Raw genomic sequence first — 17495 nt, forward strand, 5'->3', positions numbered from 1 at the left:
GGCCAACTTTCCGAAGCCATTGACATTATTGCCCCCTGCCATCCTCTCTGAGCCCGCAAATGGGTAGCTCCTTGGTTCACTGAGGAGCTTCACCAGATGAAGCGGTCTCTGAGACTAGAGTGAGTGTGGAGGCGGGGGCGCGATGAAGAGGCAAGAACATCTTATGGGACGTTTATGAAAGCCTATGAGGTGGCAGTGAAAGCAGCAAAGAGGGATTTCTTTGCTGCTTCCATTGCGTCCGCTAGCTCACGCCCGGCTCAATTATTTCAAACAGTTCGGTCCTTGGTCTCCCTCTCTCAGGGAGACCGCCAAATTCTTAATTCGACTATTGGCTGCGAGGCTTTTGCGAGCTATTTTGCCAGTGAAATCTTGTCCCTGTGGCCTGCTGCACACTGTTGATACAGTAAGGGAACTGGAGACTCCTTGGCCGTCTTCTGGGTCTGTATTAGATCACTTCAGGCTGCTCTCCCGGGACGAAGTTGACAGGATCTTGCAGGGGATGAGGCCAACCACCTGTCCTCTGGACCCCTGCCCATCCTGGCTGGTGAAGGCCAGCTCGTAGGGGCTACGGGACCATTTGGAGGCCATTGTTAACATCTCCCTGAGCTCTGGGGTTTTCCCAGAGCATTAAAGGAGGTGGTGGTGCGGCCCCTCCTGAAAAAACCATCTTTGGACCCCACTGACCCATCCAGTTACCGCCCAGTGTCGAACCTCCCGTTCCTGGGCAAGGTGATTGAGCGGGCAGTGGCGGTACAACTGCAGGAATCAGTGAATGATGCTGTAATCCTGGACACATTCCAGTCCGATTTCTGTCCTGGCCATGGGATAGAGATGGCCTTGGTTGCCCTCACAGATGACCTTCGCAGGCATCTTTGCTCGAGTGATAAACATATATTAAAGATCCTGGACCCATTCCAGTCCGGCTTCCGTCCTGGCCATGGGACGGAGATGGCCTTGGTTGCCCTCACAGATGACCTTCGCAGAACTCTTTGCTCGAGCGATAAACATCTATTAAAGATCCCTGGCCCTAGGGAGGCCCACCTGGTGTTGACCAGGGCCAGGGCTTTTTCGGCCCTGAACCCAGCCTGGTGGAACACTCTGTCTTATGAGACCAGGGCCCGGCAGGACCTGTTAGCATTTTGCCGGGCCTGCAAGATGGAGCTGTTCTGTCAGGCATATGGTTGATGCTAGGCAGTGCCCCCCCTAGTGGGGGGTTAAACTATATGCCCTCCCGTTCAATGTCACCTCCTATCTCTCACATATTTTGCTGGAAAATGCTCTATAGATGTTGAAAGGTGAGCGTCTAACGTGCTGCTATGCTCTCTGTTTTTATACTTATATAGATGTAGTATATTTTAAAATGAATGATATGTACTATTTATGTTTTGAATGGTAATGTTGATTAATTGTGTAGTGTGTTTTTAAGCCTTGTTGTGATCCGCCCTGAGCCCACTGGTGCTGGGAGGGCGGGCTATAAATTGAATAAATTAAATTAAATTAAATTAAATCTGGATTGAGGCGGGTCGGTGCTGCTTGTGTTACTCGATCTCACAGCAGCGTTTGACATGGTCGACTATGACTTGTTGGCCAGCTGCCTTGCCAACGTGGGGATTGGGGGCAGCCTTACAGTGGCTGGTCTCCTTTCTCCAGGGTCGGGGACAGAGGGTGGCGCTCGGGGGAGATCTATCGCCCTGTCACCCTTTGGTGTACGGGGTTCCGCAAAGGGCAATACTCTGCCTGATGTTATTTAACATCTACATGCGCCCCCTCACCCAGTTGGTGCGGAGGTTTGGGCTGGGCTGTTATCAATACACAGATGACACTCAGCTTTTTCTGTTGATGGACGGCTGGCCAGACATGGCTCCGGACAGTCTGGCCAGAGCTCTGGAGGCTGTGACGGCATGGTTGAAACAGAGCAGGCTGAAACTGAGCCCGGTGAAGACGGAGGTCCTGCAGCTGGGATGGGGGCTGCCAGATGTTGGGATCCAGCTCTCTGTCCTGGATGGGACACCACTGGCAACTTTGCCAGTGGTGAAGGAGTCTGGGCATGCTCCTGGATGCCTCCCTGTCGATGGAGGCCCAGGTCACGGCAGTTGCCAAGTCTGCATTTTTCCACCTCTGTCAGATCAGGCAACTTGCCCCTTACCCCAGGACCTGGCTACAGTGACCTATGCAACGGTCACCTCCAGGCTAGATTACTGTAACTCACTCTACGCTGGGCTACCCCGGGCCTGATCTGGAAACTACAACTGGTCCAGAATGCAGCGGCGTGGGTCCTGACTGGTATATCCTACCAGTCACATATCACACCTGTCCTACACCAGCTGCACAGGCTTCCGGTTGAATTCCAAATCAAATTCAAGGTGTTGGTTCTTACCTTTAAAGCCCTGTGCAGGTTGGGACCGGCATATCTTCGGGACCGCCTCTCCCTGTATGTTCCCCGGAGACTGCTTTGATCAGCGGATAAATGTTTACTGGTGGTTCCCGGTCCTAAGGAAGCCTGTCTCACTTCAACCAGGGCCAGGGCCTTTTCAGTGCTAGCCCCAGCTTGGTGGAACACTCTGTCAGTGGAGTCTCAGGCCCAGCGGGACATATTATCGTTCCACCGGGCCTGTAAGACAGAGCTGTTCTGCCAGGCGTTCGGTGGTTGAAGGAGGTGGTGCCATGTCGGCCTCCCACCTTTGGGGTGGGAGGGTTCTCCCCACCATTGCACCTTAATGTATTTGGTTAATTTATTTTATTATTGTTTATTGTATGTTGATTTTAGAATTATAGTTTTCTTGTTTTTAATGATTTTAACTGTTGTTCACTGCCCAGAGCCCCTGAGGATGGGCGGTTTATAAACTGAAACAACAACAACAACAACAAAAGTAATTCAATGGGTTTGCAGACTTTTTAAACAATTAATTACTCAACATTTTTAAACATACAATATATATTTTGTTTTAAAGTTCTTAAGAATGGCCTTACCTATAATGAGTACCGGAAGTTTATTCAATAAAAGAAGACTTGTTAAGAAAGTGTACCGAATTGTATCAATGTTGGGAATAAATGCAAGGGGTACTGGTTTTGTTTCTTGATTTCCATCCATTTTATTATCAGAGTTAGATGAATCTGAAAGGTCTGCTGTCTCTAAATGTAAAAGAAAAAAATTAAAACCTTTGACAGTCTTGCTTTCCTAAACTGTATATACTTCATTTCTCCCCTAAATGAAGTGGAATTTGTGAAGCAATTTTCTCTAGAACTTTTTCTGTGTTCTCTTTTACAGGGCATTTTTTTTGCTGCTGCCACTATTAATTCTCTTGATTTGCAAACATTTACACTAACTGGAACAAGCAGACTGGAGAATGTGCCTTTTTCGAAGAACCTAACTTTAGGCATATAATTGATTTTAAAAAACCTCTTTATTATCAAATTTGAGTTTATAAGCTTAAATTCTGGGTGATGTAGAGCACCTTTAGGAAGTGATGTCATGACACTGACCACATAGTGCCCCCCTATGTCTCTGTCCTCAACCCTCTGGCCAGTTGCCAGCATGGCCTGGAAACCCTAATAAGACATGATATATTACACAATGCAGAAAAAGGTAGTACATAAGTATAAAACAATGCAGTGAGAGTAAAATACCACACAGAGCAAACAGATAATGCATGCCATACAGAGTAATATAGTCCACATTCCCACTCCCTTTATTTTATTTTATTTTATTTATAGTTCACTTTTTTCACTGAGACTTACTGTGAATAACACAATCAAAAAGAGTCCAGTAGCACCTTTAAGACTAACCAATTTTATTGTAGCATAAGTTTTCGAGAATCACGTTCTCTTCGTCAGATGCCTGATCAGAACTGGGCAGATACAGAAGAGGAGGGGGGAAGAGAGAGAGAGAGGAAAGAAGGGGACATAAATCACAAGGGGACAGAATGCAATTAGCGTGAAGGCAATCAAAACATTCCTTTGCTTGGAGATGTAAACATCTCCTTTTGGTGTGCAGTCAGTTTGCCGTATTAGTTTGTAGCAGTGAAAGTATCCAATTCCTATGTAGTATAAGCCTTCAATAACCACAGCTCTCCCTGCCAGCTGCATCTGACAAAGAGAACTGTGGTCCCCGAAAGCCCACACCAGGCGTCACTGGGCTCCCCCAGACCACGCCTCTGTAAAGGAAATCTGTTACCTGTGATAATGTGATAACCATTCATAGTCTCTATTCAGTCCCAGCTTGACAGAGTCAAATTTGCATATGAATTCCAATTCAGCAGCCTCCTGTTGGATTTTGTTTTTGAAAGGTTTCTGTTGAACCACAGCGACCTTTAAGTCTTTGGTGGAATGTCCTGGTAGATTGAAGTGTTCTCCCACTGGTTTTTGGACGTTTCCATTTCTAATGTCAGATTTGTGTCCATTTATTCTTTTGCGTAGAGGTTGGCTGGTTTGTCCAATGTACAGAGCAGAAGGACATTGTTGGCACATGAGGGCATATATCAGATTGGAGGATGAGCAGCTGTAAGAGCCAGAGACAGTGTAGTTGATGCCATTGGGTCCTGTAATTGTATTCCCTGGGTAGATATAGGGGCAGAGCTGGCATCTGGGTCTGTTGCAGGGTCTGGTACCTGTGCTGGTGACTCTGCTGGCCGATTCACGATTGTAAGTGAGAAGTCGTTTAAGATAGGGGGGCTGTCTGTAGGCAAGGAAAGGTCTTCCACCCAGGACTTCTGAGAGAGAGGTATCATTTTCCAGGATGGGTTGTAGCTCACTGATGATACATTGGATGGGTTTGAGCTGGGAGCTATAGGTGACAACCAGTGGTGTTCTGTTGTTAGTTCCTTTAGGTTTGTCCTGGAGCAGACTGTTTCTGGGTACTAGTCTGGCCCTGTTGATTTGTTTCTTCACTTCATTTGGTGGGTACTGTAGTCTCAAAAAAGCTTGTTGTAAATCTCTTAAGTGTGAGTCTCGGTCGAGAGCATTGGAGCAGATACGGTTGTAACGTAAGGCTTGGCTGTAGACAATAGACCGAGTGGTATGTTTAGGATGGAAGCTGGAGGCATGTAGATATGAGTATCGGTCTGTTGGTTTTCGGTATAAGGTGGTATTTATTCGCCCATTATGTAGTTGTACAGTGGTGTCCAGGAAGTGTACCTGTTGTGTAGAGTGGTCCAGGCTTAGGTTGATAGTAGGGTGAAAGTTATTGAAGTCCTGATGAAATCTCTCAAGGGCTTCCTTCCCATGGGTCCAAATGATGACGATGTCATCCAGGAATCTTAAGTATAGTAGTGGTTCCAGTGGATGGGAGCTGAGGAAGCGTTGCTCCAAGTCCGCCATGAATATGTTAGCATATTGTGGTGCCATGCGTGTGCCCATGGCTGTGCCATTAACCTGTAGATATAAGTTGTCACCAAATTTGAAGTAATTGTGAGTGAGTACGAAGTGACAAAGTTCAGTGGCGAGGTGTGCTGTGGTTTTGTCCGGGATAATATTCCGTATGGCTTGCAGTCCATCTGCATGTGGGATATTGGTGTACAGGGCCTCCACATCCATGGTTGCTAGGATGGTGTCATCTGGTAGGTTGTCAATGGACTGTATTTTCCTGAGGAAGTCAGTGGTGTCCCGTAAGTAGCTGCGTGTGTTGGTGGCATAGGGCCTGAGGATAGAGTCCATGTATCCCAAGACTCCTACTGTGTACTGCATTTTCCTGAAACAATCGGGCATCCTGAGTTACCTGGTTTGTGGATTTTGGGTAGTAGGTAGAATCTTCCTGGTCGTTAACTCAGGACGCCCGATTGACATCTTCATCATTTGGACACATGGGAAGGAAGCCCTTGAGAGATTTCATCAGGACTTCAATAACTTTCACCCTACTATCAACCTAAGCCTGGACCACTCTACACAACAGGTACACTTCCTGGACACCACTGTACAACTACATAATGGGCGAATAAATACCACCTTATACCGAAAACCAACAGACCGATACTCATATCTACATGCCTCCAGCTTCCACCCTAAACATACCACTCGGTCTATTGTCTACAGCCAAGCCTTACGTTACAACCGTATCTGTTCCAATGCTCTCGACCGAGACTCACACTTAAGAGATTCACAACAAGCATTTTTGAGACTACAGTACCCACCAAATGAAGTGAAGAAACAAATCAACAGGGCCAGACTAGTACCCAGAAACAGTCTGCTCCAGGACAAATCTAAAGGAACTAACAACAGAACACCACTGGTTGTCACCTATAGCTCCCAGCTCAAACCCATCCAACGTATCATCAGTGAGCTACAACCCATCCTGGAAAATGATACCTCTCTCTCAGAAGCCCTGGGTGGAAGACCTTTCCTTGCCTACAGACAGCCCCCCAACCTTAAACGACTTCTCACTTACAATCATGAATCGGCCAGCAGAGTCACCAGCACACGTACCAGGCCCTGCAACAGACCCAGATGCCAGCTCTGCCCCTATATCTACCCAGGGAATACAATTACAGGACCCAATGGCATCAACTACACTGTCTCTGGCTCTTACAGCTGCTCATCCTCCAATCTGATATATGCCCTCATGCGCCAACAATGTCCTTCTGCTCTGTACATTGGACAAACCAGCCAACCTCTACGCAAAAGAATAAATGGACACAAATCTGACATTAGAAATGGAAATGTCCAAAAACCAGTGGGAGAACACTTCAATCTACCAGGACATTCCACCAAAGACTTAAAGGTCGTTGTGGTTCAACAGAAACCTTTCAAAAACAAAATCCAACGGGAGGCTGCTGAATTGGAATTCATATGCAAATTTGACTCTGTCAAGCGGGGACTGAATAGAGACTATGAATGGTTATCACATTACCACAGGTAACAGATTTCCTTTACAGAGGCGTGGTCTGGGGGAGCCCAGTGACGCCTGGTGTGGGCTTTCGGGGACCACAGTTCTCTTTGTCAGATGCATCTGGCAGGGAGAGCTATGGTTATCGAAGGCTTATACTACATAGGAATTGGATGCTTTTACTGCTACAAACTAACACGGCAAACTGACTCCACACCAAAAGGAGATGTTTACATTTACTAGCAAAGGAATGTTTTGGTTGCCTCCCTGCTAATTGCATCCTGTCCCCTTCTGATATATGTCCCCTTCTCTCCCCTATCTCCCCTCCTCTTCTGTATTTGACCAGTTTGGATCATGCATCTGACGAAGAGAACGTGATTCTCGAAAGCTTATGCTACAATAAAATTGGTTAGTCTTAAAGGTGCTACTGGACTCTTTTTGATTTTGCTACTACAGACTAACACGGCTAACTCCTCTGGATCTGTGAATAACACAGTGTAAGTTAATACAATCAATGGCTGGGACAATTCAATAAACAATACAATAGAGTATAGATTGAAGAAATTTGAAATAAGCATAATTCTGAATACATTAAAGCTCCTTCCTGCAACATTCTGCTATAATATGTCTCTTTCTAAAAATGTTCTCCTGAACATTTCTGTTTTACAGTTTGAGGAATGTGCAAGCCTTTCTGATCTCCTCTGGCAGGCCATTCCAGAAGATGGGGGCCACAACAGAGAATGCATGCGTATGGGCAGTTGTTGATCTTGCCCAGTTGTTGAATGGCACCTGCAGAAGACCCTGCTCAAATGAATGAAGCTGTTATGGCAGAGCATAGGAGGAGAGGCAGCCCTGCAGATATGACAGTCCAAGGCCATGAAGAGCTTTGAATGTGATAGCCAATACCTTGAAGCGAGTCCAGTAATTAATGGGCAGCCAATGGAGTGATTGCAAAAATCCTTATTCATTATATAAAAAAGAGAAGAGTATCTATCCATTACATTTCAAAAAACTGCCATCCTATTGTTGTAGGAATTCTGTAGTTTGGATCGAGGCTGGGCCCAAACAGAACATGGAACCAGTCTGAGTCTTAAAGCACCTTCGTAAAGCTCTCTGCATATAAGTTTCATTCCATGTAAATTTCATTTCTTGAGAGCTGGCTGAAGGCCTTAGCACCCCCTGTGACATTAATCAGATAGAGTCATGAGTTAGATGTAAATTGGCAACTGGCCCCTTGGCCCATACATGTAAAACACAGAAGAACAGAAGAGGGAAACTTAAGGGGCATTATCTTATCTGCCAGAAGGAACAGGCAGACCCTGTCCATGACTGGTGAAGTGTACAAATTCCTTTCTTATTTACAGCTTTAGCCTATGTGAAAATCAAGACTAGACATGGGCACGAACTGCATTATGAACAGAAAAAACCCACAAACAGCCTAATCTGCTGTTCTGGAACAAGCTGTTCATGAGGCTCCATCCTAAACAAACAGGTGGTCGTTGCAAGCCTCATTCATTGCCTTTGGCAGCCATTTGGCAAGCCAGACAGTCCGGCACCTGCTGCAATCAATCCCCTTGGCAACTGGAGGCGGGGAAAGACTGAACTCTGTCTGAACTCCTTATGGCTTTCCTTCTGGCTTTAACCCTTCAAAGTACTTCCAGCAGAGAGTCCCGTTTTTGCCACTGTGAAGAGAAAATGACAACCAATGGGGAAACCCATAGATCATGCTTTTCCCAGGGTGCAATCTCTCTGAAACTTGGGGGGTCTTCAGAGGACAGTGAGGACTATGTCCCCTGCAAATTTGGTGGGTATTGGACATTGGGAAGGTCAGTTTGTGGGGTGTTTAAAGGGCCCTGCCTCTTGCACATAGCAGGAAATGGCCCTTTAAACTATCAGCTGGCAGATGGCAGGGAGGAATCCCCCCTGCCGCCTGCCAGCTGATAGTTTAAAGGGATCTCTAACCCTTTAAGTGGGTTTTAGGGGGGGTTAGTGGGTTTTGGGGGGGGGCTATGTGGGGGGTTGGGTGGGGAGGTTTCTGGCCCCCACGAACAATGAACAACAAACATGTCCGGGAACAGGTCATGTTCGTCCATGTTCGTTGTTTGTGGATGGCACCGAACGATGAACAGGGTGTTCGGGGGTTTTCCCCTGTTCATGCCCATGTCTAATCAAGTCAACTGTCTATCTTAAAAAATGTTTATACCATCCCCACGTCAGAAATACCTTAGAAGAACAAAGCCTACGTAATTGATGACTGCCAAAATATGCAGACTTTTGGGATTTTTCCCTATAAAAGATGTAGCCACAGAGAGCTCTTTTTTTAAAAAATAATTTTTTATTGGATGGGTTAACATACATTCTATCAATCATTTTACAACATAATTCCCCCATATATTGATATATGTAGCCCACCCCTCCCCCTCCCCCCTTTTCTATGTTGACTCCCAACAGCACTATGACTCCTTTATTTCTTATCGTTAACTCTATATTACTTTCATTTGTCCCTATAATTAAAGGCAAAATTCTAGCTTATTCTTTATCATTACATTTCTATAATTATCAATAGACTACTCTTATCCTATCAGATCCCCCTTAATGCCACCTAAATTTGATTTTAAATTTCCCCCATTCTATAAAAAATTTCACCTAAATTTATTTTCATAACTTCCTTATCAAACTATTCATTTCCACCATATACAACAGTTTAAATCCAGTCTTCAATCTATTACAATTTGTTTCTTTAACCAATTACATATAACTTTGCACTTTTGCTTTATCTTCAGTCCCTTAGATAGCACTTTTAACTTAGAACTAAAAACTTATTCCTTCAAATAATTCCATCTGTAGTTTCATTCTTATATTTCTATCTCTGCACATCTTTTACAAATAAATTTTACTTTTACATTTTTTTACTTAAATTTTGTTCTTATTTTCTTATCAATTAGTTCATTTAACTTTACAATTAGCATTTTCCAATTTGTTCATTCATCTTACATTGTCAATTTGTTCCTTTAACTTTACATTTTAAACATAAATTCAATCCCCTAGGTAGCTCTTGTAGCTTAAAGCTGAAAACTTAGTCCTTTAAGTAATTCCCGTTTGTAACTTGATTCTTGCACTTCTGCCTCTTTTCCGGGTTTCCTCTTCCACTTGAACAATATTGTCTCTTGGTAAATTCTTCTGTTATACATAACTGGAGTTGATTCTGTATTCCATGTTTATTGTTGGCTCTTCTGATTGCTTCTTTAAAAATTCTGCCAGAACTTCAATCATTTGTTCCTGCACACTCTGTGTTGTTTCCCCTAACATATCGTGAATTCCCAGCTTAATGCCTGTAGTTTTGTACTCAATTTCTACCACACAATCTTGAAAAGCTTGTTTTTCAGCTTTTAAGCTTGATGTCAAATTGGTGGTTTTTTGTTCCATCTCTTGAGCTATCTGCTTTGTTACTTGTAGCTCATTCTTCACCTCCTCTTCTGCTTTTAGTAAATCCTTTATATTTTTAATCAAACTTTGTTCCATTTTCTGCATAGATTGGCTCAATTCTTCATAGCCCTCTGTAACTTTTTTTCCCAGCGATTCTATAGCCGTTCCTATGGCAACCTGCCATTCCTTCTCTACTTTCTTCATGCTTCTACACTAGATTCTTCCCCATCCTAGATATCCTTTTTATCTTTTATTTTGAAAATCCAGACTACTTTAATCTCACCAGATATCGGGCGTAGAGTCTCTATGGTAACTTGCTTCATCCTTTTCCCTTCCGGAATGGTGGGTATCCACTTCCTTTTGTCCGCTCGTTGCTATATCTCGCGTTTTTCCTTTGTTTTCCTTCCGAGGTCTTCTTTGCTGTTTCCACTTCCTTCTTGCTCTCCATGTTAAGCCTCTCTAGGCAGTGTCACTCGTTGTTCTCCTTGCATTCTAGCCTCTTGTGATGTTTGCTCCGCAGCTTCTCAACCTCCTCCCCTTTTCTCACTGCCAGTTATCTCTTCCAAAATCGCAGGTATGCATAAACAAAAATTAATTTCACTTCTTTTACGCTTTATAGTCTATTGAATTCCACTTTTTCCTTCAAAATGCCTTGCTCCTTACTTGTTCTATCAGCTTAGTCCACAATTTTAACTTTTAGTTAAATTTCTCTTCTCATTTCAAGTCCGAAAGCAAGATAAGGATCTTTTACCTCAATTTGTTCCCTTTGGGTCTTTCGTGCTGTTTCTTTCATTTCAAGTTGGCCAAATCTGGTTCTGAAGCTTGGTTTCTGGCGACCTTATGCCAAACAAATGACTCAAAGAGTACTGCAGAGATTTTAGCTCGTCCTTCTCCGAGGGGACCTCAAGGCAATGAGGGAAATCCTTTATCCAGAACCTCCCCCACCACCGAGATCTCTCACTCCCCGGGTCTCGTAGCGTTCTAGCTCCTCTTCTACCTGTAGAGGAGTGGCAGCAGATGATCTAGGCACCTGGCCTGCCCAAACAGTCACTCTTGATGATCTAGCTCCCTGGACCATGTCAGGTCTCCATTAGCCAAACCGGAAGTCCCCTCTGAGCCACAGAGGGCTCTTCACTGCTCACTGGCAGGATACAGAGATCTGTTAGATCCTGTGCCTGGCAGCGGGTAGTCCAAGAGCACTCTTGTTGGGTTGGGGAAGGGTATATGAATACAGATACAGATATATATGTATTGTCTTGTTACTGTATTATTGCATGCTTTTTTGAATTACTTTATCTATCTCTGACTAAGTAGTGAAACAGCAAAAAGAAGGAGAGAGAGGCACAGAATAACCTAAGCCAAACAATGTATCAACCGTGCCTGACTAAGCAGTAGGCTGCTTAGTTAGTCAGACACGGTTGATACATTGTTTGGCTTAAGTAGTGAAACAGTCAAGGGCAGAAGAGCCTGGATACAGGGTTTTGTCCTGCTACATTGTATCTCTTGTTTTCTTTAAATAAATTACCAGTCTTGGTTAAGATCTTGTCTGTACAAAGGTGCCTTTCTCTATTAGAGACTCAGAACAGCGTCAGGGAAAGCTAGGCTAGGTTCATCTATACAGCCTTGGTGAGGGGCTGCCCCAGAACAAAGAACCAAGATGGCAATGGGGACCCATGGAGAGGGGGTCCCCCCTCAAATATTCTCACAACACCTATCACAGTAAAGGATCCAGATCTATTTATATTCATGGGAACATATCTACCAGCTCTATTAGATCTGGATGGAACTCTTGCAAGAGCCTTTTGGTACAAGCTGAACAACAAGACCCAAAAGGTCTTGGCTATTAGCTTGAGACTCTGAGTTAGCTAGCCAAGTAGATCTATGACCAGCCCAGAAGTTAGAATTGGATTGTATATTTTTGTTGTTTGGATATCTGTCCAAATTATAATTTTGTTTCTCTTTGTAAGTCACTTGAATTGCTAGTGGTGAGAAGCCCAGGTCCAAGGCTGACCAGGGGCCCCAGTTTGTGGCCTGCATAAACCTACTGCAGTAGGTTGAAAGGTGCAGGCTATTGTGGCTGCCATTATCAGGAGCCCAGTGGTCCTGCTGGACTGGGCAGCGCAACAGCCTGTGTTCCAGGCACCCAGCCAGCCAATCAGCAGCAGGCTGGCTGTGTCCCCATTGGGAGGGTTTCCCACTGGCTGGCCACAAGGGTGCAGTTATACTCTGGAAAATTTTGTTGGTCTTTTAGGTGCTACATGTCTCAATATTATCCTAATAATTTGGTAATACTCTGTTGCACTTGAACCAAAATCCACTTGTGATACAGGCTTCCTTGAAACTTGTTCTTGTTTCACCTAAAGTTTTGTGAATACCTATATAGCTATCTTGTTGCTAATGTAAGAAGTTTTAGAAAGTCTCTTGCATGTACAGTTGCATTACTTAGGGATGCCCAAATGCCTGGTCCTTCTGCCTTCAAAAGATCCATGCCAGAATGTTCAGCACCCAATTTGAGATACAGTTGTTTTCTGCATGGCCATTTTATAGTGTTTCAGAATCTACTCTGCTTCCCATGTTCTCCAGAGTTCCACATGTGCAAGGGAGTCATGGGAATCAGAAACAGATTTTGTCCATCTTTTCCCCATCCCCCCCCCCCATGCACATTCCAGAATTTTTAAAAGCCACCTCCCAGTCACTGCTGGCATGTGTTATGTGCATGCAGAATCAAAAACTTCCGTTCCCCCCTCTTGCCCCCCTCTTCTTTTTCTGAGGAGCTGATTGGTCTGTCTGCCAGCAGTCACTCCCACCCTCCTTAGCTCTCTGAATTCCTTTCTGCCATTTTTATCAGTAAAGCGAGGTAAGGGTCATAAAACTGCTTCTCCATTTAAAAAATAATAATAATAAGGCTGTTTCTCTGTTTGCTTCCTTCTTCCCAGGTATGCATGAACTGTTTTTTTTTTTCAAAAATAGGAATGAGTTGTAACACTACTGCTCATTCATCCTGGCTTTAAAAACCAGGAAAGGGTTAAATGGCTGCTTTCCCCTTCTTTCCTTGGTAGTATGAGCAGACTCTCTTTTTTTTCCAGATCTAGGAATTTGTTGTAACTAGGGGTGTGCAGGGATTTCTGAAGTGGGAAAAAGAATCAGAAATAAGCGATTTCTGAAATAAGCTTATTTCACCCGATTCCCTCCTCCCCCTCCCATTGGGTGAAATAAGCAGGGGCAGGACTTCCTGTGCTTCAGCTGGCCCACGGGGGATCTCCCTGTGGGCCAGCTGAAGTTTAAAGAGCCCTTTCTACGCTTCGGTTGGACTGGGGGGGGATCCCCCTGCAGGCCATCTGAAGTTTAAAGGGCTCTTTCCCTGCCGCACAAGTGGCAGGGAAAGGGCCCTTTCTGCACTTCAGCTGGCCTGGAGGAATCCCCCCATGGACCAACTGCAGTTCAAAGGGACCTTTCCCTGCCAATTCACAGCGTATGAATCAGCTCTTAACAAAGAAGAATTGTATACTTAATAGAAACACTGAAGACTCATGTAATTAACTTCAATTAAAACTAAGGAACATTACTGTAATGCGTTGAAGTACCTTTCTTTCATTAAATATTCTGTACCAATACACAGCCAGTTTATTCATTTATATACAACATTTATATCCTACCTGTATATGTACTTGAGGTAGCTTGCCATTTTGAAAATGATTATGATATAATACAAAACACTATTTTCAGTGTGTTTCTGAACACCAAATTTGCTAAGCAAAAGTATCTTTCTCGGAATATAAAAGTAGATTTACAATAATATAAGATAAACAGCAGCTATTCTTACGTTGCTGAATAAGAAACTGTGTAGAAGGAATTAATTCTCCCCATGTTACGAACTCTCCTGTTTGCAGATCCACAAAGTAATCAAAAGGAGTTCTGTCTCCTGATGGAAACTGAATATCTGGACATTAGAAAGAAAGAGTGTTTAATATATAAAAATAGAATCACAGAAAAGTAATAATGCAAAAGGATTCTGGTGTAGAGGATACATGTGCTCAGCATATAATCTGATATAGTTTGGTCATGCAATATCCTGTCACATAATTCCCATATAGAGCAAAAATAAGTAAAGGCTTAAACAGATACGATGACAAGAGTTTTTTTTTTAAAAAAAACTACAATAATCAGAAACAAGAGCCCCAAATTTAGGGCTGTGGTATGTAGAACTTTTTTTAAAAAAAATCCACCTTTTCCCTCCTGCATCTTTCCCACAATATCAGTCCTCACCCTCTCCCTACTTTCAGATCATAAAACTGTGAAGGGCTGCCAAATAACCTGGTTGACTAGGGTTTATCTGGGTATGTGACCCACTACTCATTTGAACTATTCACTGACCCAGAAGCCTACCTTTCATTTTTTTAAAAAGCTAATCTCTAGACCTTCCATGTAGAACTATAACTGAGGATGAAATTAGCTCCACAAATCCATGTAATGACATTTGAACATAATTATGGGGCAGATTTTTTTCATGCATTAAAATGGAATAGAGGAGAATAAAGTAAGCTGCTTTGGATTCCCACTGTGGACATAAATGAAATAATAAATATAGCTGAAAATAGGGAGGGGGGAATAACAGGAAGTGAGGGGAGGAGAAAAGGGAGCAGGAGAAATTGAAGATAGTGGCATTGCCAGGAGGAAGGAAAGAGAAAATAGTGTGCAGAAGGAGAAACAGGAGAAAATAAGATCCCCTTTTGCAAATCCTAGTAGGTTTCCCACTGTGCAATTGGGCCTGTCCCAACAGCAGGAATTGAGCAACTAGGCGATCTCTAGGTAGTAGCTGGAGATCTCCCAGATTTTCAATTATCTCCAAGCAACAGAGACCAGTTCCCCTGGAGAAAATGGTGGCTCTGAAGGGTGAACTCTATAGCATTACACCCCACTGAGGCCCCTCCCCTCCTCAAACCCCACCCTCTCCAGGTTCCACCCTCAAACCTCCAGGAATTTCCCAACTTGGACCTGGCAACCCTAGGGGAAGCTGAAAATAGGGAGCTAATAAAGGTTAGTTTGCTGATGGGTGGGGGAAAAGGAAGCAGAAAAAGGGGAGAGGCTATGGGGGCTTTCAGGGAACACACAGAGGAAGCAGTAGGGGATAGGAATATTAAATACCCCCACCCCACAAGTCCTTATCAGTCCCATGCTTGTTCATATCTCTTTTCCACTGGTCACAATGGTAGCAGCAGGCTGGTGGTTAGGTCCTACTGGCCTACTAGTTCATGTGTACTGGCTAATTAGGTTAAAAAAAATTAAAATTCTCAGGTGGGCCACATTCCAGGGTCAGGCTGCATTTGGCTCATGAACTACATGTTAGATGTCTTAGGAGTTTGACTGTTCCAACTCTAGTCAGTGTTTACAATTAATTCTGTATAAATTATAATACAATATATACCATTACATATTGTGAAAAGAACCGAATATTATAACTTACTAGCAGGAGGTTGACTTTCAAATATATCACGAACGAGGTAATTGAAGTCACGAGTTAGATTTGCAAGGTCATCATTGGTAGTGTTTATACCAATTAGAGTTTCACCCTCGTGTTCATCTTCTCGTTTTAAAACTCCTCCAACAGCCCAAGTAAATGCAAATATGAAAAGCCTTCCTAACAATATGAATAGTTTACTTGGTTGCTTCTGCCAAAACCATGACTGCTCTCCACTGAAATTAATGAGAAAAGAAATGTAGTGCTCTGAACTCCATCGAGGAAAGTAAAAAATGTGATATATCACTTGTATGCTGACCTATAGCTGGGAGCAAGGTGTCACTGGAGACACCACCATCCTAAATAATGTCCAATTGCACCTCTGAATTCTCAACTTTCATTTTTAGAAGTACATGGCTAACCTTTTTAATTTGAGAGATACAAGGTGAAAATATGCAAACAGTTTTTCCTGATTACTTGGAAAGGAATGGGGGAGGGATAGCGGCAAGAGAGCTGGATATGGGTCAGTTAATTCCTTCCTAACCAAAATCATCCTCATCTGCTGTGTTCCATCACAGTTTCTCCCTGGGTCCTTTGCTTCTTTCCTTTTTGTTTCTGTCCTCTTTACTGTCTACAATGTTAAGTTGAAAATGTTGAGAAGAAAACTGGAGTAAAATTTATACAAAGGCATGAGACTTTGACATTTAAAGGCTTCCTCTTTGCCAGAGGCAGAGCTGTGTTGGCTGAGCTGGAAGAAAAAGCACAGGAGTGGGCTGCTGTAGAGGTGAGTGTTTTTCCTTACCTCTCCTAAGCTGCCAGGGTAATAATTGACTGAGGCTTGCTGTGTGTGTAGTGTGTGTGTGTCAAGAGGGGTTGAAAGGGTGCTTTTGACCTGAGAGTGAGTGGTGAGCTTAGCTTGCAAAGACACTTTTTTTCTCCCCATTTCTCCCTGTCTGTAGTGTGGCTAATTGAGAAGGGCCTGTCTGCTTGGGAGTAGAGGTGGCACGGACAGGATAACAGTCCTAACTTCCCCATGGATTTCCTTTGTTCGTTGTTTGGGAACACGTGGGCTGTGGGCGCAGGTTTTTTTATGAATGCGATGAACTTTGGGGCGTTCTGTCCATCTGTCCGTTGGCCGGTTATGCCAGGATTCCTGCTGTTGCCGCTCAATCAATTTCCTAGGCAACAGTGTGGAGTCACCTTCCCTGTTTGGAACACACCAATCTCAGCCCAGGAAACCTTGATTGGCAGCTCTATCAGCCAAACAGAGAGCACCTACTATTCTTCAGCATTTCCTATATAAGAGAAAGCGCAGAGCATGGCTTCAGTTTGCGGGTGGGAGCGCGAGTTAGCAACTGCTTGATGCGAGTTTTTCTTTTGCATTGCACGTTGCGAGAGAGGCTTGTGCCTTAGCAAGGGGCTTTGGGGCTTTGGTTGCAAGAGGGCTACTCTTCCCTTCATTCCTGTTTAATTTTTTTCGCCTTTCCATTCTTGATTGAGCCCTTTTTTAAAATCCCTTATCGTGCTATCAGGTAACTCTAATTTCTTTCCCCTTTTAAATCCCTCAGTTCTTGGGCTTCAGTTCTTGTTTTTGGGTTCCTGGTGTGTTCTATTGCTCTTTGACTCCACCGACTCACAGACCTGCAATGGGTGCAAGGCAGCTTATGGAGCTCTTTGCTTGAGTTCTTCCTTTCTTTTCACTTTCCCCCCCCCTTTCTTTCCTGGCTTTTGAGGTGCCCGGGGGGCTGCTATTGGGCTCTGTGAAACACTCACTCTCTGACAACCAGCAATACG

The 17495-nt window shown here is 43.9% G+C and overlaps 1 protein-coding gene across 1 annotated transcript in view; it reads right to left on the reverse strand.

Annotated features, from left to right (window-relative positions):
* DNAH14 (dynein axonemal heavy chain 14) overlaps positions 1-17495 on the reverse strand; it is a 447800-nt gene that overhangs the window by 211336 nt on the left and 218969 nt on the right. The window contains exons 39-40 of the mRNA XM_054972406.1: positions 15708-15937; positions 14067-14183 (exon numbers count right to left, since the gene is read on the reverse strand). Of these exons, the coding sequence (XP_054828381.1) occupies positions 14067-14183; positions 15708-15937 (347 nt within the window). The remainder of the gene's footprint in view (positions 1-14066; positions 14184-15707; positions 15938-17495) is intronic.

Source organism: Eublepharis macularius, chromosome 1 (genome assembly GCF_028583425.1).
Source record: "Eublepharis macularius isolate TG4126 chromosome 1, MPM_Emac_v1.0, whole genome shotgun sequence".
Classification (NCBI taxonomy): Eukaryota; Metazoa; Chordata; class Lepidosauria; order Squamata; family Eublepharidae; genus Eublepharis; species Eublepharis macularius.